General features: G+C 36.4%; 1 protein-coding gene across 10 annotated transcripts in view; it reads right to left on the bottom strand.

Moving 5' to 3' along the window:
* The window catches only part of Cdk13 (cyclin-dependent kinase 13), a 90,818-nt gene that overhangs the window by 38,254 nt on the left and 29,536 nt on the right, over positions 1-23,028 (bottom strand). For all 10 annotated transcript variants that reach the window (XR_015640816.1, XM_087590678.1, XM_087590679.1 and 7 more), the window contains 4 exon segments: positions 22,273-22,929; positions 16,568-16,738; positions 15,090-15,229; positions 13,437-13,607 (listed from right to left, as the gene is read on the bottom strand). Coding sequence is in view for 9 of the 10 variants with exons in the window: in XM_087590678.1 (XP_087446804.1) it covers positions 13,437-13,607; positions 15,090-15,229; positions 16,568-16,738; positions 22,273-22,929 (1,139 nt within the window). In the remaining variant the exon portion in view is untranslated.

Here is a 23,028-nt window from a genome sequence, read left to right as displayed (position 1 = left end):
TATTTTTAACATTTTTAATTATAATGTAAATTATTTCTATAATTAAAAAGTGTGATCCAAGAAATCGAAATACAGATTCCAAATACACACTCAACTTTTATAGAAGAAGAGACTGTGATGCTGGGAGATAGCTCAGGTGACAGGCAAGCGTGAGGACATGATTCCAGATACCCAGCACATTTGTGCAAGGCACAGCCACCCTGACTTTTATACCAGTGTTGGGAAACTGGAGAGAGGCCGACTCATTGGCCAGCCAGACTGACAATGAGAAATCCTGTCTCAAACACTAGAGAACAATTTAAGAAGACACCTGATAGTGACCTCTAGCTTACACACACACTTAACATACCCAATACCTACAACACACATACATCTACCTACCCCCCAAACAGAGACAGAGAAGGAGATAAAGAGACAGAACACAAAAATACATTCCATTCAGTAAGGTGAGCTTCTCCTACCCAGACATAGCAAGGAAAAAAGTATCCTAAGAACATCCACTCACAAAAAAGCAAATGTACAGAGCTAAGAAAGAAAAACAGAAGCATTCGTTGAAAATAAGTTCCTATGCAGAGAATGGGGGAAACACCCCTAACCAGCCATCAAGAGCACAAAACACTAGTAAGAAGACAAATAAATGTGACTACCATTTCCAAGTTAGAGAAACTGGAAGACAAATTTTTATTACTAGAAGCCCTATGCTAAAATGCTCATGAAAAAAAATGTATATTGTGTCTCCAGTAAAATCAGGAAAAAGAGTCAACTATATGTCCAAAACATTGGTTCTCAATCCGTGGTAACAACGCCTTTGGAAGTTGGACAAACCTTTCACAGAGGTCGCCTAAGACTACTTGAAAACACAGATAAATACTATTATGATTCATAACAGTAGCAAAATTAGTTGTGAGGTAGCAATTGTATGGTTGGAAGTCACCACATGAGGAATTATATTAAAAGGTTACAGCACTAAGGGAAAGTTGAAAATCACTGACCCAAGGCATCCTGTTAAGAGCAAGGCTAGTTCTTCAGAGAGAGTTTTCCCCAGAGCTCAACCAACAAGCCTCAACTTCCGTACACTCGGTTTCCATATCAATTAAAGGAGAGAAAAGCCAGATGCAGTTAAAAAGTACCTATGAGCATCACAACCTTGGAGCATAAGCCTGCTAACGATTAAAGAAATAGTAGTTCTCTTACTCCCATTCCATATCATTAATAAGCTCGTAGCTGACAAACCAGAGTATATCAGAAAGATCTAAAGCCCTATTTAAAAAAAAATTCAAAAAAACTGAAAAACAATGAACTAGGAAGACTAACCATAAACGATAAAGGAAATTTTAGCCTCAAATACTAGCCAAGTATAACAAATACTAGAAATAGCCAAAACAAACAGGCAGGTAAGCATAAAAGCTTATGCTAAGGACCTATGTACCTCAGTGATAATAAATGTATTATTTAGAACTTCAAAGAAAATGTATGAGGCATATTAAACATAGGCTCAAGAAATACAATTAAGCATCAAAGTCAGAAGTAAATACAATAAATGTGTTAGAGTTGTCTGATCAGGAACTTTTACAAGCTATGATGAATATGCTAAGAACGCCTACTGAACCAAGCAAGTGCACATGTAAGCACAGATGGACACTACATGTAGAGAAACAGAAGTTCTAAGAATTAAGACAATTTTGAACTTTATACCAGAGATAATGTCTTTTCAGTATCCAAGATTGATCTAAAACCACTTTGATGAATTCACAGCTGAGGAATGCCGAATGGCTGAGAAACACCTAAAGAAATGTTCAACATCTTTATTCATAAGGGAAATGCAAATCAAAACAACCCTGAAATTTCACCTCACACCAGTGAGAATGGCTAAGATCAAAAACTCAGGTGACAGCAGATGCTGGCGAGGATGCGGAGAAAGAGGAACACTCCTCCATTGTTGGTGGGGTTGCAGACTGGTACAACCATTCTGGAAATCAGTCTGGAGGTTCCTCAGAAAATTGGACATTGAACTGCCTGAGGATCCAGCTATACCTCTCTTGGGCATATACCCAAAAGATGCCCCAACATATAAAAAAGACACGTGCTCCACTATGTTCATCGCAGCCTTATTTATAATAGCCAGAAGCTGAAAAGAACCCAGATGCCCTTCAACAGAGGAATGGATACAGAAAATGTGGTACATCTACACAATGGAATATTACTCAGCTATCAAAAACAACGACTTTATGAAATTCGTAGGCAAGTGGTTGGAACTGGAAAATATCATGCTGAGTGAGCTAACCCAATCACAGAAAGACATACATGGTATGCACTCATTGATAAGTGGCTATTAGCCCAAATGCTTGAATTACCCTAGATCCCGAGAACAAATGAAACTCAAGACGGATGATCAAAATGTGAATGCTTCACTCCTTCTTTAAAAGGGGAACAAGAATACCCTTGGCAGGGAAGGGAGAGGCAAAGATTAAAACAGAGACTGAAGGAACACCCATTCAGAGCCTGCCCCACATGTGGCCCATACATATACAGCCACCCAATTAGACAAGATGGATGAGGCAAAGAAGTGCAGGCCGACAGGAGCCGGATGTAGATCGCTCCTGAGAGACACAGACAGAATACAGCAAATACATAGGCGAATGCCAGCAGCAAACCACTGAACTGAGAATAGGACCCCCGTTGAAGGAATCAGAGAAAGAACTGGAAGAGCTTGAAGGGGCTCGAGACCCCATATGTACAACAATGACAAGCAACCAGAGCTTCCAAGGACTAAGCCACTACCTAAAGACTATACATGGACTGACCTTGGACTCTGACCTCATAGGTAGCAATGAATAGCCTAGTAAGAGCACCAGTGGAAGGGGAAGCCCTGGGTCCTGCTAAGACTGAACCCCCAGTGAACTAGACTGTTGGGGGTAGGGCGGCAATGGGGGTTGGATGGGGAGGGGAACACCCATAAGGAAGGGGAGGGGGGAGGGGGATGTTTGCCCGGAAACCGGGAAAGGGAATAACGCTCGAAATGTATATAAGAAATACTCAATTAAAAAAAAAAACCACTTTGATTAATATTCTTTGCTTGCCTTGGGATATGGATAATGATGACTGTGATGGTTTGCATATGTTTGGCCCAGGGAAGTGACACTATTAGAAGGTGTGGCCTTGTTGGAGGAAGTGTGTCACTATGGGGGTGGGCTTGGAGACCCTCCTCCTAGCTGCCTGAGGATGCTGTCTGCTCCTGGCTTCCTGCAGGTGAAGATGTAGAACTCCCAGCTCCTCCTGCCCCATGCCTGCCTGGATACTGCCATGCTCCCACCTTGATAATAATGGACTGAACCTCTGAACCTGTAAGCCAGTCCCAATTAAATGTTGTCCTTTATAAAACTTACATTGGTCATGGTGTCTGTTCACAGCAATAAAACCCTAAGACAATGACATTTGTGTTCATTTCTTGTGCAAAATCAAGTCAGCACATATGAGAATACTTTGTAAGTCACTGAAGTGTTTGAAAAAAGGAGGGCTTACTATTGTCCTATTATAACATAGAAAGGGTCCTATAGTTTGAATCTTATATTTACATATATGAGAAATTCTATTAATTTTGGAATCAATGAAAGTAGAAGCAAACTGTATCAACTCTTCTTGGTTGTATATGCTAAAAGTTTTGTTCTAAAAAAAAAAAGCACCTATAAAACAAAAGAAAACAAAGTGTTTCTACTTTTTAAGAAAAGGAAAAAAGATTTAACAAGTATACCAAATACATCCAAGGAAACACTCCGTACAAAGATGTGTGAATAGAAATGTTCAGAAATGAATGTGTATGATGGGGTAGGAGGAATACAAACAAAGCAGAACATCCAAGGACCGTAAAACAGTAACAAATGCTAACATTCTTTCAAGGCTTTAAAAGAAGAAAATAGAGAAACAGATGAAATATTTGATGTAATAATGAGTGAGAAGCACCCCCCTCAACAATTACTAAAAACTATAGGCCTCTTCCTATATGCCAACAATAAGCAACAATAATTAGAAACTAAAAACATGAGCTGGGCATGGTTGGCCCACGCTTTTAATCCCCCCACTCTGCAAGCAAAGGCAGGTGGATCTAGGGTTTCCATGCTAATCTGATCCACGGAGTTCCAGCACAGGCCTCACAGAGAAGCCTCATCTCTCTCTCTCTCTCTCTCTCTCTCTCTCTCTCTCTCACACACACACACACACACACACACACACACACACCCCTGAGGAAAAACTACAAGATTCTAATGCAATAACTACAAATCCAAATGAAGAAAAATATGGCCCATGCATGTAGACAGTAAGCTCAGCATACTAGATATCAGTTCTTCCTTGCTAATGTGTAGATTTATCACAATCTTTACAAAAGCCCCACCAAGTTTCTTTGTAGTTATCAATAAAATGACTCTTGTTTACCTGATTAACAATAGACCTTAGATTGATAATATATAGGTGGTGGTACACGCTTTCATCACAGCATTTGAGGCAGAAGCAGGTGGATCCCCTGAGTTCTGAGATGGCCAGAACTACATGGTGAGACCCTGTCTCAAAAATCCAAAAAGGGTGGGGGAGGGGCTGTTAAATAGAAAAATAGAGAAATTTGGTTGTAGATGGTAAAATTACAAACAAGAATATCTTAGAAAGTCATAAGGAATTATACTAGTATCTATTAAATATATATATATTACATATATATCTATAATATATGTAAGGTGATGCAGTTTAAATGAAATTTCCCCATCTAGGCTGGCAAGAGCCACAAACCCCTAATAAACCCTTCCTGACACCAGTCATTCTGAGTTGTCTAGTGGTCAGAGCTGTAAAGGATACTCCAAAAACATTATAAGCTACTGCTATTGCCCTTAGTCTGTCTCTGAAAAAACACTGGCAGGCAGGCAGCAGGTACACACACACACACACACACACACACACACACACACACACACACACCCTGAGTCAGTGCAGACTAACCTCTTCAGAAACAGGAGTCATTCCCCTAAGCTGGATGACTTTATAGAGCCTCCTTGCTGAGGACTACCTTTCAGGTACCAAAAGACATCATGCAAGCTTACAAAGGAGAGAAGCAACCAACTGTCCTACCCTCTATAATATCTATGAACCATAGCATAGACCAGGATGGCACTATAACCCTAAGGGTGCAATAGTGGCATACACAACCTTATTGGTAATCAATACTTCTTTAATTAATTCCTTATACTGGAAGTATAGCAAACATACCTGGTGCTAGTGAAGTCATGGTTCTTAGACGATAACCCACAGATGTCATTTTCATAAACAAGCATAATGCCTAACTACATTTTAAATACTTGTTCTTATATCCATAGATAAGTGTAGTTCTTACCCCTTATCAAGGAAACTTCTTGTCGCAACACATGGAGACCATTACAGAAAAGCATCACCAATCACAATGCAAAATTGTCATTTCCAGTTCCCAAGATACGTTTACAGTACGACTACCTCCCTAAGGGTCAAGGATCCTTGTGATAGAGGAGGCAGAAAGACTGTAAAACTAAGAGGAGCAGCGAGTTTGCTGTGAGACTGTGTCTGCTAGGAATGTCAAAAGTTATATACATAAGCCTCACCATCATGAGCTGCACATGAACAATAACACACATGCTCAGATGGATGGAAAAAAATCCAGATCTCAACCATACACAAAACAACTACAAGCAACTGAAGAATGACAAGAGCTGGAGAAATATTCTTCACCAAGGAAAAGCACACCAACTGGTTCAACCAAAATCAGCTCTAAAAACATAAACAAATAAGTAGCACACAGACTGGGCAGGTTATACTTATGTATTTAGGAATATGAATTTGTATGGAACAATTATTAATAAAAAAGCCAAAAATTTGAAAGAGAGCAAAGAGGGATGGATAATGGGGGAATTTGAAGGGAGGAAAGGGAAGGGAGAAGTGGTATGATTATAGTATCACAGAGAAAAGGAAAAAGACTGGTGTATACAAAAGAGGGTGGGGAGTACCAATTTCCAGACTGCTTTTGGACCCAAAGCTTTATAGCTTTATATCAGAGTCTCCAGCCTGGTGACCAGCCCCCAATATTCATATTAGTAAAAAAAAAAAAAAAAAAAATCTATGGAGGTTCAATATCCTACTAATTTTTTAAGTAATGCTCTCAATAGTTCTGCTTAAATTTATGTTTTTAACAGAAAGATACTTTTACATTCATTATTCCTCTTATTAGTATGTAGATTGCTTGTATTGTTTATAAGCAATATAAAAAATAACCTTGTAACTCTGGAAGTTCAAATTAGAACAGTAAGTTAAAAAAAAGTTTATTATGTTCAAAGTATCATACCTTGTCCGTAAACGTTCTTTAAAGGTTAAGATAATTTTCACTTCATAGTATTATATTAATACTTCTATCAACGATCCACACCCCCTCAGTATTTTATTCTTTCTTCAGTACTTAAGACTACATTCATTCACAGTCCTCACTTTAACTCATCCTCCCAAATCCACTTCACATCCTTGTCCTAAATTCAAGCCTTTACCTTTGTTTCTAAATAACTGAGTCCAATTAGTACTACCCCTATGAACAAGCATGCATGGCCACACTCCTGACCAACCTCTAGCACAGCATAAAACAAGGTGTTGTGACTGATGCCCAGTTGCAATACTAACTGACACTCAGATGGTGGGAGCAGGACCATCCAAAGCCCAAAGTGGCCATTCTAAGCAACACAGTAACTTTGGGAGGGAGGGGAAGGCTGTAGATGTTCAAAAGATGGGGCCATTGATTCCAACCTCACACACACAAAAAGTACTAAGCAAGAAATAAACTTCAGGGGCTGGAGAGATGGTTCAGAGGTTAAGAGCACTGACTGCTCTTCCAGAGGTCCTGAGTTCAATTCCCAGCACCCACATGGTGGCTCACAATAATATGAAATGGGATTCGGTGCCCCCTTCTGGTATGTCTGAAGACGCAACAGTGTACTCACATACATGAAATAAATAAATAAATAAGTAAATAAATAAATGAAATAAATAAATAAATGAAATAAACTTCAGAAGACAGAGCAAATGAAAGTTAAGAAACAACAATGGGGAAAAAATAACAATGACACACAAAACAACTGCTCTAATCCTTTCTTAGTTTGCTTTCTATTTCTATTGCTGCGATAACGACTATGACCTAAAGAAAACTGAGGAAGGGGTTTATTTGGCTCCAGGTTACAGTCCATCACAGGGGAAGTCAAGGCAGGAACTCAGGTGGGAACTTGGAGGCAGGAACTGAGCAGAAAACACAGAGTAATAACACTAATGTGTAGCTTGGTTTTTGTGGCTTACTCAGTCTGTGGTTTGTTTGTAGTCCCTCTCTTTTCTTTTTTCTTTTTTCTTTTTTTTTTTTTTCTTTTGTGGGGGGTTGGGATGGGGAAGAGAGGATTTTCAAGTAAAGAAAATTTTCTGTCTAGCCCTGGCTATAATCTGGAAGTCATTTTGAAACCAGGCTAGCCTCAAATTCAGAGATCTACCTGCCTGCCTCCCTAAGTGCTGGGATTAAAGGCCTACCTCAATCTGCTTTCTTATGCAACTCAGCACCATCTGCCCAGGTGGACTGGGCCCTCCCACATCAATTTTTAATCAAGAAAATGCCCCAGAGACATGCCCACAAGACATCTTATGGAGATATTTTCTTTCTTGAGTTTCCCTCCTTACTTGTGATCCTAGATTGTGTCAAATTGATAAAAACTAACCAGCTCAATCAATCCCTATGAAAATGGAAATTGGCCGGCAACCTGAAGAAATGTAAAGGGGCTGGGTAGATTACTCAGTCATAAGACCAATGACTGTAAAAGCATGAGAACTGCTTGGCAGATACCCAGCAAAAATCCTAGCTAGCCCTTTGGGACTGCTAAAGATGGTCCCCAGAGAAAGCAGGCAAACTGAACAAGACAAATGAGTAGTCTGGGCTCAGGTGTGAGACCACAGCTCAAGATATAAGGTGAAAGCCATCAAGAAGGACACTCAATAGCAACGTCTGGACTCTACTTGCATGAGCCAGCATGTTATACATGAGCATACAAAACACATACACAACACACATATGCACACACATCAAATACACAGCACAAGAAAAAAGTTATAAAAAGGTCAAAAGCATGAAAATATGTATAATCTCAAAATAGGGAAATATTCCTTAGTAGATGGACAAAGATGAAAAATCAACAGTATACTACATTTCAGTAAAGTGTGTACTCAAAATAAAATTCTGAGAATAAAACTTTGAAGTTTGTAAAGTGATCTGTCTGAAATTAATATGAAAAGAGTCCAATATATCATTTAAGTAAGCAACTCTACTTGTAAAACAGGATACAAAGTATCCTGTGAAATTCAAAATATAACTTCTGTTTTATTAATATAAATATTAATATTAATAAATTAATATTAATAATTATAAATATTAATATTAATAAATTAATATTAATATTTATAAATATTAATATTTTTCAAATATTCAACAGTCTAAATGCACCTGTGTAAAAAAACCCTAAGAGAATAAAATACATTGAAATTATAGCACTATAGAATACTGACTTTTTTAATGGCTACATAAAGCATATAAACATTTATTTGCAGAAGATAGCATATTTTGTCCTTCATTTCAGAAAAAGTTAACACATATACTTGTTATATACAAACAATGATTGGAAAAAAGCTAAAAAGAGAGGAAGCCTCTTGTCTCTTCACTAGAGGGTGTGTTATTTGCGTTGGCTACTTTTCTGTATTCTGAGGTGCCTATTTTTCCAGACCAGGTTTCTCTGTGTAGTGCACCCCCAACACCTCCCGCCCACCCCCACTGTCCTGGAAGTCGCTCTGTAGACCAGGCTGTCCTGGAACTCAAGAGGCCCCCCTGCCTCAGTCTCCCAAGTGCTGGAATTAAAGGTGTGCGCTGCCAGGCCCAGTGAATTCCAATGCTTTAATTAAACCTTTCCTCCTTCATTTGTTTGTCATTTTTTCAACCACTGACTCTCTTTTCCTTCTAGTGGGTTAATTACCATCGGCTAGTGAAAAGTTAACTGGAGCTTTTTATTTAATTTTTTGATATGTACTTACTCATTTTTGAAGCACTTGTGTTTCATTTCATTTCATTTCATTTCATTTCTTTCATTCATTCATTCATTTATTTGGAAACAGGGTCTCACTCAGCCAGGCTGACCCAGCTGGTATGGAAGTTATTACATAGACAGATCCGCCTGCCTCTATCTCCAGTGTTGTGATTAGTGCATGTCCCATCAGACTCCGCTGTTTCACCATCACGCCCAGCCTCTCTTCACTGCTTGATAGTATCCAACTTGATTCTGTTGAAGCTTAATGTACTATTTTTTTCCTTTACTATTTGTGCTTTTGATGTCAACTAGGAATATTAAGCACTTTTTTATGATTGTGTGACATTTGGAAATCTGGTAATTTTTCAGAGGGCAAATAAATGCTAGATCCCCAAGGATGAGGTAGGTGGTGGTTGTAGTTTGTTAGTAATTGTGCTCAAAGAAGAATTAAGAAAAAGATTAGATTCAAGAATCTTTCTCTCCTTCTCTCTCCCTCCCCCTCATCCGCTCCTTTCCCTATACCAGATAGGTAAAACCATGTGGGATAAAGTTTGAGAAGAACTCACAAAGTAGCAATGACCAGATATACACTATCCCAGATCTTGTATTTATATAAATATTAGAATCTTCCTGTCAGTATTTAAAAATGCATATGGCATAACAAAACAGATCTGCAGGTAAAGCCACTCAATGCCAAGCCCTGACAACCGGAATTTGATTCTCCAGGACCCATATGGTATAAGGAGAGAAATTACTATCACCAACTTATCCCCTGATCTCTAATACACACAGTGGCATCCTCCTCCCAACAAACAAATTTAATTCTTAAATTTTTAAATGTAAGTTAAAAAATCGAAAGAATCCACCTCTAATTTTGAGAAGGGCTGTAATATGAAGATAAACTGAGGAGAGTGTTGCCTTAATAGGATTAATTCTTCTAATCTTTAAAAATGGAATATTTTCTATTAAGTCTTTTTAATATTCTTTCAATAGTGTTTCTTACCTTTCAACTTACAAACCTTATATTTTCTGTCAACTTATTCTTAGATGTTTTATCTTGTGAACATAATAGGTTGTGTTTAATGATCTTTATCATGCCCATAATGTGCACGAGCATACACTGTACCTTGTCTATAAATTTTGCTTCTTTTCTAGTCTGCTTATCTTATTTCATTTTCTACTGCAATTACTCTGACTAATACCAGTATGGTGTTAAATAGGAGCAGCAAGAACATACATTACGTAAATTGAAACAATTTGGGCATGTTGGTCTGTATTTGAGAATATTCAGCAGAAGTCCTTCCTTAACCCCTGTTTCAATTAACTCTTTACCAGTCATGGTAAGTTCAAGAAAAGTTCAAGAAATAAACAAGTCATATTTTCAGGCTGTCCTTCTGAGTAGTGTAATGAAACCTTACACTGTACATTCTACCAAGATATACATCATCCCTTTGTCCAGTCAATCTATGGTGCTTAAAGACTCATTTTATAATCCTGGCTGGCCTGGAACTCACTATGTAGACCAGTATGGTCTCATACTCTGCCTGCCTCTGCTTCCTAAGTGCTGGAAATAAAGGCATGCCCTACTACATACCCAGTTTCTTTCCTTGATTTTTAAGAAAAGTTACAAATATAAAGAGTATTCATATTTCCTAAATACTTAAGCCACTAATGCAGCGAAAGCACCATAGCTGGAGGAGCTCGCCATGGCTGGACAGCACAATTTGGCTGTCTTATGATGAATGTCAGTAATTTCAAGTACCAAGACACTATTTTTTAAAGTACAATTTTATGCTTTTAATCTGAATAATAAAAGATATCTTGAAGTGGGCATCAAAATCTATGAAAATTTGTTTTGTAAAATGGGGTACATTGTAGAAGAATTTTAAAAAATGAGGTTTCAGAGGATTTATAATTTAATAACACAAAACAAGGACAGACTACAAGAAGACTGTGGAAGAGTCTTTCAAAGTCTGGACAGTACTATAAAGCAAAGCTCATTTATTCACTCAGCAACTAGTCATCATAACAACTTCTGTACTGGCTGACTCTGGTTGGTAGGGCCAACAAAATAGGTACAGCTTATGTCTTTGTAAATAAAATAATAAGCTGAGTAATTATTTTTAGTTATTGAGAAGGGTTTTTTTTAATCTTTTTTTTGGTAGAGGAGTTACTTCAAATTGTGTCAATCTAATGGATATTGGAAATACTTACCAGATAGGTTAGGCCTCACCTAATGAATAAAGTAATATTAAGTAGCAAGAAGTCCATCATTTAAATCTCAATTCCATATCTGTAGGAACTGGTGTGAGGTGTGGGTCAGTATGTCTGTGTGCGCACGCGTGTACGTGCGAAGTTCAACATGGAGTATAACATTTAATGAGCTGAAGCCATCAAAGTTTCCCGGCCTACTTTTGAGCCCCAAAGACTAATGTAACTGAAGCTTAGCTTATAATAAAAACTAGCAAAATTGGAATTTAAGAAGCAAGCAGGGAAGTGACCCCACAGATAAAAACAGGAGACTTGCATGTTAGAGAAAGAGTAAACATACTAATCAATCTGCAAAGTGGTATAAAGGCAAAACAAATTACACTGGACTCTACTTCATGGCTAAGTTCCTGAGCCCAATTTTACTAAATTTTACTAAAATATCCTTCTAAGAATGGTAAGAAACAGGCTCAGAAGAGGTAAAAAGTCTTACTAATAAGGTCACAATGTTCAGTAAGTCAAATCTGAGACATTTTAACTAAAGGCAAGCAGTAAGTACTTTCTTTTCTATTATGCATTCAGAAGCAATAAAGAAAATTAAGATGCCAAACCATGGCAAATGCTGAGGTAATAAGAAATTGGGTTTTACAAACAAAAACCATGAGAGGTAACAGCTCTACACTGTATACAGAATACTTTTAGACAGGGTGATTTACACAACATAATTACTATATGACCTATCAATTATTTAAAACCACATCCCAGAAGAGTAAGACTGTATGTGTGCAGCCTATAAAGGGACTTAGTATGATTTTCAGTTGTAACCTGTGATGATTGATTTTTATTGTCAAACTGATGTAGCACAGCTGCACAAGAAGAGAAAACATTCAATTAAGAAACTGCCTAGACCAGAGAGATGGCCTATAGAAATGTATACAGAGCACTGCCTTTATTTCTGACAAACATAGGTAGGTCCAGCCCGCTGTGACAGTACCATCTCTAGGCAGGTGGTCCTGGGCTGTATGAGGTAACTTCCTAAACATGAGCTAGCACGAAAGCCAACAAGCAACATTCCTGTACTGTTTCTATTATGAGTTCCTGCTCAAGTTCCTGCCATGATTTCCCTCAGTAATAGACTGAGGAAAATGTAAACCAAATAAACTCAATTTCTAAGATGCTTTTCTGGCCAGAGTATTTTACCACAGCAACACCAAAAAATGAAGGTCCACTCCAACTTGGTCTCTTTCACATTAGATTTAATGTGAGCCCTATGGCAACTAATTTTAAGGAAAGTCAAACTTTCCTTAGCATTTTTTTTTTTTTTTAGCTAAAAGCAACCATATATCAATCTATATTTGAAAAAATATTTCAAAAAATGCTGTTCCTATACTTTAAGAAATATGGTACATGCCTCCCAAAAGGTGCCAGTGGGAGGCTGAGGTGCTGGTTCCCAGACTAAGCATGGGGATTTAAGTTCAAAGGCACAGAACATGCATCAAAAACTGTAAATGGCCATATGCATCTGTAACCCCAGCTCTAAGGAAAGGTAGAGACAGGAAGATCAAGGGAGCTGCTGACCACAAGTATAAGGCCAGGTTCACTGATAAAGATCCTGCTCTCAAGGGAATAAAGCAGAGAGAAATGGAACAGGACAGGATTCCTCCTCTGGCCTCAGTTCATGTGCACAAGCATAAATATCACACACATATATAAGCACACATACAAAACCACACACATCTTAAAAGATTTCTGTGTTTATAATGTAAAAGATGTAGTGTAAGTATATTCTAATCTTTTCTCAGTTAGTTAAAAGTACAAAGATTACACATGCACACACGCACTCGCAAACAGACACACGCGTGTACATACATCAAAGCTCAAAAAAAATTCAATACTTGGTTCTAACCCTGGTAAGTACATTTGACTTATCTGACTCATGGACCTCAAGAACCACTGAAGTAAATAACGTAGTTCTTTCACTCTACTAAATTTTAAAATGGGTTGACATTAGATAACATTTTTATTTACCTGGTACTTTAAATAACCATCATCTAGTAATAAATTCTTCAAGTTGGAAATATCATGAATTCAAAGACTTGGATACTAAATCTGCATGCTTACCTTTGTCTTTCTTAAAATCCAAAGCATCTTCTTTATCAGTCACTATTTCCTTCATATTGATGATACTCTGATGGGTAAGTTGCCGAAGAATTTTAATTTCTCTAATTGCTGTAATTGGGAAACCCTCCTTTTCATTATCCAGACGTACTTTCTTTAAGGCTACCATTTCTCCTATTAGTTAAATAAAATCAAGTTACTAGCTATCAAAAGACAATGACATTTTTCGTAATTTAAATGTTTTTATCACTTCTGTTCCTATCTTTCAAAATTATAATTCACAAGCTATTTTCATTTGTAATACACTAAATAATACTTGTAGTTCAAGAATTAACCTCAAGTAAATTTTGAAGCATTTCACTGCATTTAACACTATTCAACTGGTTAGGATGAGGTGGGTATGTATTTATTGTTTCATACTGTCCATTAATACAGACAAGAAGGATGGTAAAGAGGGAGTTTATTATCATTCTTTTCTGTGTGAAGGAGGGAAGGGTCAATATAAGCAGGATATTAAAACTTAGGTATGTGCAAATTTTTTATCAGACAGAATATAATTAATTAGAAATACACACAAACACAAAGTTATTACAGGTTAAGCTTAGGTCCAGAAATGGTTTACATTTTGGAAGTTTGGGGGTTTTCTGTTTTGTGTTGTAGAAATGTTTAGCTTTAGTAGGCTAAGCATCAGCCAGTGTAAGGAAAAAAATTTCATAAAGGCATATTCATTCTAGTTCTTTGGAAGGAAACAAAAAGACTGATGTTACAAATTTTCTAAGAAAAAAATGTATCCTCTTAAGCATTAAAAATCTTTTTGTTCATTTTTATGGTGTTTTCCTATAATAAAATGTTTCATTAAAGCTTCTGAAAGTTATAAAGGCAGTATAAGTTTAAAAACACTAGTTCTGCCAGGCAGTAGTAATGAATGCCTTTAATCCCAACACACAGGAGGCAGAGGCAGGCAGTGGATCTGAGTTTCAGGCCTGTCTCAAGGAGGGAGAGACAGAGAAACTAGTTTTATGCATTATATTTAGTTAAATGACTGAATTCTTGTGTAGTGTGACTTCTAATACAACTGCTAGTTCAAAGGAGGTATTTCAAAGCTTTCCCCCACATTTTTAAGTATGATCTGAAAAAGTAATGTTCTGAAATTTTAAGCTTTGGAATCTGATCCAAGGGGTAACTTCTATACAAGGGAGAAAGTCGGCCAAAAGAAAATTTTGTCACTTCTTAATACAAAATCACTTACTCCTAAAGACAAGCATTGTGACACATGTCTGTAATAACAGCCCTCAAGAAGGTAAGGAAGGAGGGTCGCAAAGTTCAAAGCAGTCTGGACTACATATATAAATATACCTTGCCTCAAAAAGAAAAACTAAACTACTACTACTTTAGCCTAGGTATTAACAGTTTTTCACCACAAAAGAAACACATCCCACTAAAACCTGCCATATAGCATATCGCAAATACTGAAGAAAAATTTTATGTGACCACATAAACTGATATAAAGACACAGAAAACACACATACCAAATAAAATTAAGACTAAGTAACACAGCACAAAGAAGTTTTACTTCTTTTGGAAATTCTTAAAGCTATACATTGGGGCAGGGGGACAGAAAGTAAGCACATTCTATCCAAAACTTAACATTCTTACCAGTGTCTTTGTCCCTGGCTTTGTAAACTTGTCCATAAGTACCTTCTCCAATAATTCCGATGATATCAAATTTATCCACGCAGCGTTTCCCCCAGTCAATATCTTTTTCTTTGATTTCACCATAGCGAGGCCCACATATTCTATTAAATATAGTTCTGAAGTTTTTATAGACAATCAAGCAAACTGAATGAACTGCTTAACAATTCAATTCAAGAGCAATCCTGCCCATTTTACCCTATTCACGTATATTTGTGAACATTCATGCAAACCAAGTTACTGTCAGTTGATATTACAAGTTATCATAAAAGTAAACTATAATTTCTAAATACTTACTCTAAGTAGATTAGAACTTCAAAGAGAAGCAGCAACAGTATTTCCTTAAAAGGCTTTTAGGAATGTAGCTTTTCAGTAAGAAGGTAGAAACAACATTACTAGTAGAAACCATCAAGAATCTCTACTTAGTCTCCACAAAATTTCTCATTCAAGGATTCTCTCTTCCTATATATGTATGTGTATATACATGTGCATGTACGTACACACACACACATGCACACACATAGTACAAGGTAGCAAACAGTAACATAAGAAACTGACTACAAATTTCTTACAAATTGATTTATAGCATTATAAAACCATCATAAAAATACTTAAGATTTTTCATTCAAACAAGTACAGAAAGTCTTAATTTATGTAAAATCACAACTCAGAATTCCATACTTGGGTAGAGATTTATAGATATGTCAAAAGTCAAATTCTTTAAAAAGATGATCTTTTGTTATGTTTAGATATAATAGCAGGGCCAACACAGACTTAAGAATTATAGCAAAAGGATTCAAGGATAGACTAAAATTTTCTTCTCATAATAGAAAATGATCTTATATTTTTAAATTAGATGCTATCTGAAGAGCAATTCTAAATCAGATCTATCCTAAAGGTTTTAAACTTTTCCTTTGTTGAGTAAACATTTTTTAAAATCACCAGTATTTTTTTTCTTACCTTCAAGAAAAAGAACTCTACCAGGTATTTAACATGAAGCTACATCAACTCCATTTTGAAAAATTCTAGCTCTTGGAAAATTACAAATGCATAGTCATATGGAAGAAATGAGTAGTTAAAAGCAAAGGACAACACTATCCACTACTGAGTTTGTTTGAGTGGACTGAATGCTATCTCCACTTCGTTCAATTTCAGTGTTTTTATATTAATTAGCTATCTTAATGATTGATATCTTTGACACAAGCAACACTCCCAAATTAATAATTACAAACTGTAAGAAAATTTAATTTGGTTTTATTAGTCACTGCAAATAGGTACCACCCTTCATGAATATTTGTTTCAGAACTCTGAACCAATCTGTATATTTATGTTCAAATAAATATACACTTTTCATTTTAAATATTAATGTTTTCTAAGTTTATAATTATCCAGGATATGGTGTGTCCAGTCAACTTAAGTGCCAGTAGAAAGCAAGCACATACTTAGGCCTTCTTTTGCTATGTAACTGTGTTGCTGTTTTCTTCTCCTCTGGACTCTTGGAAAGATCATCTCCTCCTGGTAACTCAGGGGGCAATGGTAAATCAGCAAGCAGACACCGGAGTTTCTTTTCTACTTCTTTTTTAACTGCTTTTACAGAAATATTGCCTCTTAAACTAAAGAAAAAAAAAAAAAGGTAAGGTCAGTCATATAAACCCTAAATAATTGATTACATGATAGAACTATGATCATATTTTAAGATTTAAGCAGCATGTAAAGGCTGTATATCATATGTCATACTTTAAGTCCATCTAAACAGATTATCTTTCAACTACTAAGTAAAAACTTTAAGAAAAAAGTGACACAGAATTAAGTAAAACCCACAGAAATCTGTAAAGAGCAGATCTTAATTAATAGTAGTATACTGATATTAATTAAATGTAAAAAGTACAAGTTAAATGGGGATTCAATGATAACTTTTTATCTTTGCAAATATGAAACTATTTTTAAAAATAAAGTTTAGGGAGCTGGGAAGGTGGCTTCATGGGTAACAGGGCTAGGCATGCAAGGGTAAGAACCTGGATGCAAATTCCAAAAATCCACACAAAGCTGGGCTCAGCAGCATAGGTCTATAATCTCAATTATCCTATTCTGGGAGGGGAGTTGGGGACAGGAGAATCTATGAAAGCTCATGGGCCAGCTATTCTGGGGTTTATACTGGAATTACTAAGTGAACTTGCCTAAAACAAGGTCAGAAGCAACATTCAAGGCTGTCTTTAGTGCCCATACCAGCACCATGGCATGCACATGTCACATACGATACACATACAAATAACAAAAGTTTAAACTTAAAAAAAAATAAGCTCTAACTTTCAAAATTGTGAATTAAAAAGAAAATCAAATCACTATGTACTGCAAGAAATCTCATAATTCTGTAATATTTGATTCTGATAGGGGGACAATGATGTTTTCTTTTTAGCAAATAAAATCACAAACAATTGACACACAACTATTCTCTTGCCCATATACATAACTAAAACCAATTAATTCACTTTTCATCTCAATACTTGGGATGTACAGGCAGATGGATGGATCTCTGTGAATTTGAGGCTAGTCTGGTTCTAGGACAGCCAGGGCTACATAGTGAGACCTTGTTTTAAAAATAAAACAGTTGGTTCCCAGCTGTTCCTGCTGCCATGCCTTTGCTCTGCCACCATGAAGGCTAACCCTCCATAACAGATTTACAAGTGAATTATAAGCCTGGTTAGTGCTAAACTTTTTCTTTTAATTCCCAAAGAGTTGTAAATTTCAAATTATATCTGAAGTTGTTATTGATAATTTAAATTCCCCAAATTAAAAAAAAAAAAACCTGTTACCCAAGAGAACCTTTTAATAATAAAAATCAGAGAATGTACATAAATATTCAGACCAGGGTTTTATTGTTGCTGTTGTTTTTGTTTTGTTTTTTCAAGAAAAGCTGTATAATACTGGGCCCAGATTTGTGTTAAGAAAGGGCTTTGGCTGAGGTTGGAGTTCAGTAGGAAGAGGATGGCCCAGCATGTACGACTCTTGAGTTAAACCCCAAAACCAGTAAACAAAAGAGAAAAACCTCTTCACTTTCATACCATTAACCTGACCCTTTAATAGAAATTAAGAGTGAGCGCCAATATACCAGGTATCTAAAGGTTAAAACACAAACACTGAAGTAGCAGCAATGAAATAATATGTTGACAGAGAACAAAGTACACAGAAACAGATATTCCTCAGAGTTTTTATATGTAGCACTTCAAATTAGCCAAACTCTGATAGCAACACTGCTAGAAGAAAGAAGGTGGCAAACCAGACTCTCTCGTTCTTCTCCATATAACCTAAACCAATTTCTATGACAAAATCTTTTGAGATCAACTTTTTAAAAATTTATAAAGGGAAAACAGTGATTTGACTCAAAAAATTTAAAAAATCCATAGCAAGTAAAAAACAAAAATAAATAGTGGTGTACGCTTTTAATTCCAACACTCAGGAGGCAAAGGCAGGTGGATCTCAAGCTCCAGGCCAGCCAGACATTTTTTTAAAAGTGGAAAAACAAACAAACAAACAAAAAACCCAAAAAACAAACAAACAAAAAACCCCACAACCCAAAAACAAATGCCAAACAAAAACAAGAGTCTGAACTACAAAGATCTAAAGTCCTAAGGAGAAAAATTCTACACTGAAGACATGAGTCAAACAAAACACCAAGTGTCTGTCCCATTAGCAACCAAATAAGCACAAGACTTAATAATATAACTTCAAGACTATAAAAATTCAAATGGTTAAAATCTATTACTGTTAAGATGATTCCATACCCAAAACAGAGAGCAAGGCATGGTGGCTCGAGCCTTTAACCCCAACACTCTGGAGATTCAGTAGGCAGAGGCAGGCAGATGCCAATCTAATCTACGAAGTTCCAAGACAGCCAGGGACACACAGAGAAACCATGTCTCAAAAAAAGAAACACTAGGGGTTGGGGATTTAGCTCAGTGGTAGAGCGCTTGCCTAGGAAGCGCAAGGCCCTGGGTTCGGTCCCCAGCTCCGGGGAAAAAAAGAACCAAAAAACAGCACAGAAAGAAACACTAGGGCTGGAGAGATGGCTCAGCGGTTGAGAGCACTGACTGTTCTTCCAGAGGTCCTGAGTTCAAATCCCAGCAACCACATGGTGGCTCACAACCATCTGTAATGAGATCTGATGCCCTCTTCTGGTGTGTCTGAGGACAGCTATAGTGTACCTATATACATAAAATAAATAAATTAAAAAAAAAAAGAAACACTAAAGATGATGCCATAACATTTCAGGGTATAAATTAGCATAGTCTTGTTAGGATACAATCTGTTGCTCTCATCTCTGAAGTTTTAAATGGCTATAATTTGTCATATTCTATCTTAACCAAGTGTCTATATACATTAATAGTAGAAAGTATGTAACTATTATTATAGATAAGCATCTGGACCTATCAAAACTAACATGGAAATATCTTCAACACAGTAAATGAAAAAAAGTGAGTTAGTATTATGAACCTAATAACCTAATTCATTTTAAGTAAGGAAAACAATCATGTTTTTATAAAAACACAATGGTAACAGAAAAATGGTTTGCTGCAGTTATGGGAGAAAGATTCAAAGTGAGTATGACATACACCATTTGCAGTTATGGGAGAAGGATTCAAAGTGAGAATGACATACACTATTTGCCTAAGACTCGTAGAGGCACCAGTCAGTGAAAAGATGGAAGAATTTGGCTCACAGGAACCTCTGATTGGTAGACTATGACTGATAATGTAGAAAAAAGTTTCCTACAATTAAAAAGACTGGGAGGAATAGAAAGAACTGCCCTTTTAATATTAGTTTTATTAACAGCTATTAAGAGTAATCAAATTCCAAGATCATCATTTGCAGTTCCTATTATAGTAACTGATTATGACAAATCTTATTAGTGGGTGCTAAACCATTTGCAGGGAAAGCAAATCTTCAAACTGACAAATGTGTCATCCTATAGCTTCTAAAGGCAAAAGTACTTTCTACATAGAGGTTTTAAGATTGGTCATCACTTAATCAAGTTATAACATCACAATTTAACATTGTGTTCATCATATAATAGAAGTACATAAAATCACCTAAATATTCTGGCCCAAAACAGTTATTTGTTCTGAAGCTACCCAAGATCCAAGTGATTTCTAATATAGAAAATGAAAAGGTAAGAGAAAGTGAACTCTCATCTAAAAGACATAATCAGACAAATACTACTGTAAGTCTACAAATCAAGACTTTCCACTAATGAATGTTAGCAGTGCAATTGTCTTAGGTTACATTAATGGTACATGTGACTAAACTGAAAACTATGGCAGCTACTTCTTTTCAAAAGATGTGTATACATATACACCTTCCCTATACAGAGAAATTAAGAGCATAGAAATAAATATTAAATAAAATATTAGCATTTGTTGACTCTAAAAAAGTGGTTCTCAACCTGTGAGTCACAACCTCTTGGAGAGGACACTTAACAATCCTTTCACGGGGGTTGCCTGGGATCATCTTGCATATCAGATATATTTACATTATGATTCATAACAGTAACAAATTTACAGCTATAAAGTAGGAACAAAAGTAATTTTATGGTTAGAGGTCACCACACATAAAGTGTATTAAAAGGTCACAGCACTTAATCGAATGGAATATCGAGAACCACTGCTCTAGAAGTTTGTATAGATGTTAATTTTGTTATTTAACTTTTTAAAATGCCTGAATACATAAAACTAAAAACAGAGTTCAGATTTACAAAGTCATAGTCACAAGCACACACAATCTTTCATAGATAAGTACTTAAGGATGTCAGTATGAAAGTTAACTAGGAATGGGTAGAAACATGCTTAAAGAAAGCAAAATGGAAAGCACTCCTTAAAACAGGACTGCTGAGATTGGGTAGACCATTACGGTTCTTTAAAATGATCTTTAGATTTCCAGCGAAGGACAAGTAAATAAAGATAATGTCCACACATTCAAGTTTCCAAAAGCAAATATACCAGAACAGAAAAGATGATCTCCAACAACAAGATAATTGACAATTTCAACAAATACCCAATTTCTCCCCAACCCTGCCCCAGAAACAAACAACAAAAACAAAACCAATCTACATCATGCTGCTAAAAGGAAACTTTTAAACATAAAACTGCCATGCTAAGACTGGTGAAAAGGGATGTGGGGGTTTGGAGTGGCTCCTTCCTTATGAAAGGGGAGAAAAGCCAACAGTCTGTGTTTATAAAAACCTAAAAACAAGTCCTTTTAGAACAAAGTATGAAGTCTATTATACCTTGTAACTCTAAACAATAATAATTAGCCATTTCTTTCTTTTTTTATTTAATAAAAACATCATTAACCTAAGGTAGTCACTATTTCCTATTGTCTTGATTTATACTAAAGCTAATAATCATAGTATCTGAGATGCACAGAACTTTAGTTTACAAAATTTTATCAGGTCATTTAATTTAAAAAACTAAGCTGATTTTTCAGGATAAGTATTTTTACTTTTGGATATAAATACATGAAACAGAGAATAGAAAAACTGAAAACATAAGACTACCAACAGCTATGACTTTCTACATGTAGTCCACTAACAAATTTATTGTACTAATAAAATTTAGACTATAAAAATATCTTTTGCCCCATCCAAGTAATTTTAACCATTTCTTTTTCACTTTTTTATTTCTATTTACTTAAAACTTTGCTGAAAACAATGTTTCCTCCTCTTTATATACGTAAAACCTTGTACTTAATCACTGAAAGAAATAATTGGCACAGCCATGTCTGTAGTAGTATTCAGTAATAGTAAGAAAACATAAACACAAAATACATACAAACCCACGGAGACACAATGAAAACCAAAAAGCAAGAGACAGTATAGATCAAGAAAGGGTGTGATGGTGCACGCCCTTAACACAAGCACTCAGGAGCTCTGCAGAGGCAGACAGATCTCTGTGGGTTAGGAAGTTAGCCTATTCTAAACAGCAAGTTCCAGGCCAGCCTAAATGGTGTAAAGGTCCTCTGAGTCTCCTTTTACCACCCATTCCCTAAAAAACAACAAAATAGAAACACTTTTATAATAACTTCAGAAAGGGATACATTAAATACATTGTTTCTTTGAAGAGCTACCATAAATTTCAAGTTTGTCTGGACTTACCTATCAGCATCTTTATCTTCAGGCAACATGGGAGGCAAAGGTAATGGTGGTAATGTAGAGGTCACTAAAGCCACATGTTGCTCCTTCTCCTTGGCTCCTACACTTGGTGTGAGTGGCTTGGTTTTCTCTTTAGTAGACACTGGTTCTTCCTTTGTAGCAGCAGGTTTACTCTCTTTCCCAACAACTGTTTTCTTGGTAGCTTTCTCTACAATCAAATTATTGTCTACTTTTGTTACTTGAAGCGGTGGCTTTGTTTTTGTCTTGTCACTTTTGACAGTCCCACCACTTGAAGGAGAAGGTGCATGCTCAGTTTTAAGTTTTTTGACTTCCTTCACATGGTTTGTCTGTGAGACACTGGCACCAGTTTCTGTGTTCCCCTTGGTAGGTGTAGAAACACTAGAGGCTTTTGCAGCTTTGGCAGCTGCCTCAGCAGCCTTAGCAGCTTCTGCAGCTTTGGCTGCCTCTGCAGCTCTTGCTGCCTCTGCAGCTCGTGCCTTTTTATTCTTGTTTAATTCAGCTGCCAGGCTACTCTTCAGAGTTAGTGTGCTAGGAGAAATGCTTGAATGACGACTTCGGGATCTAGACAATCTGTGCCTGCTACGAGATCTTGAGTGCCTAGATGAATAGGGGCTTCTGCTTCGGGATTTGGCAGATCGTCTGATGAAAAATAATTAACATTTAGTCAATAACCAAATTAAATTTTGTAGAGTGCTAATTTGAATCTCTTGAAATGAAGCAAATTTACTTAATTTCAAA

The sequence above is a fragment of the Rattus norvegicus genome, chromosome 17, assembly GCF_021556685.1.
Source record: "Rattus norvegicus strain SHRSP/BbbUtx chromosome 17, alternate assembly SHRSP_T2T, whole genome shotgun sequence".
Lineage (NCBI taxonomy): Eukaryota > Metazoa > Chordata > Mammalia > Rodentia > Muridae > Rattus > Rattus norvegicus.
This window is presented reverse-complemented; position numbering and strand designations above follow the sequence as displayed.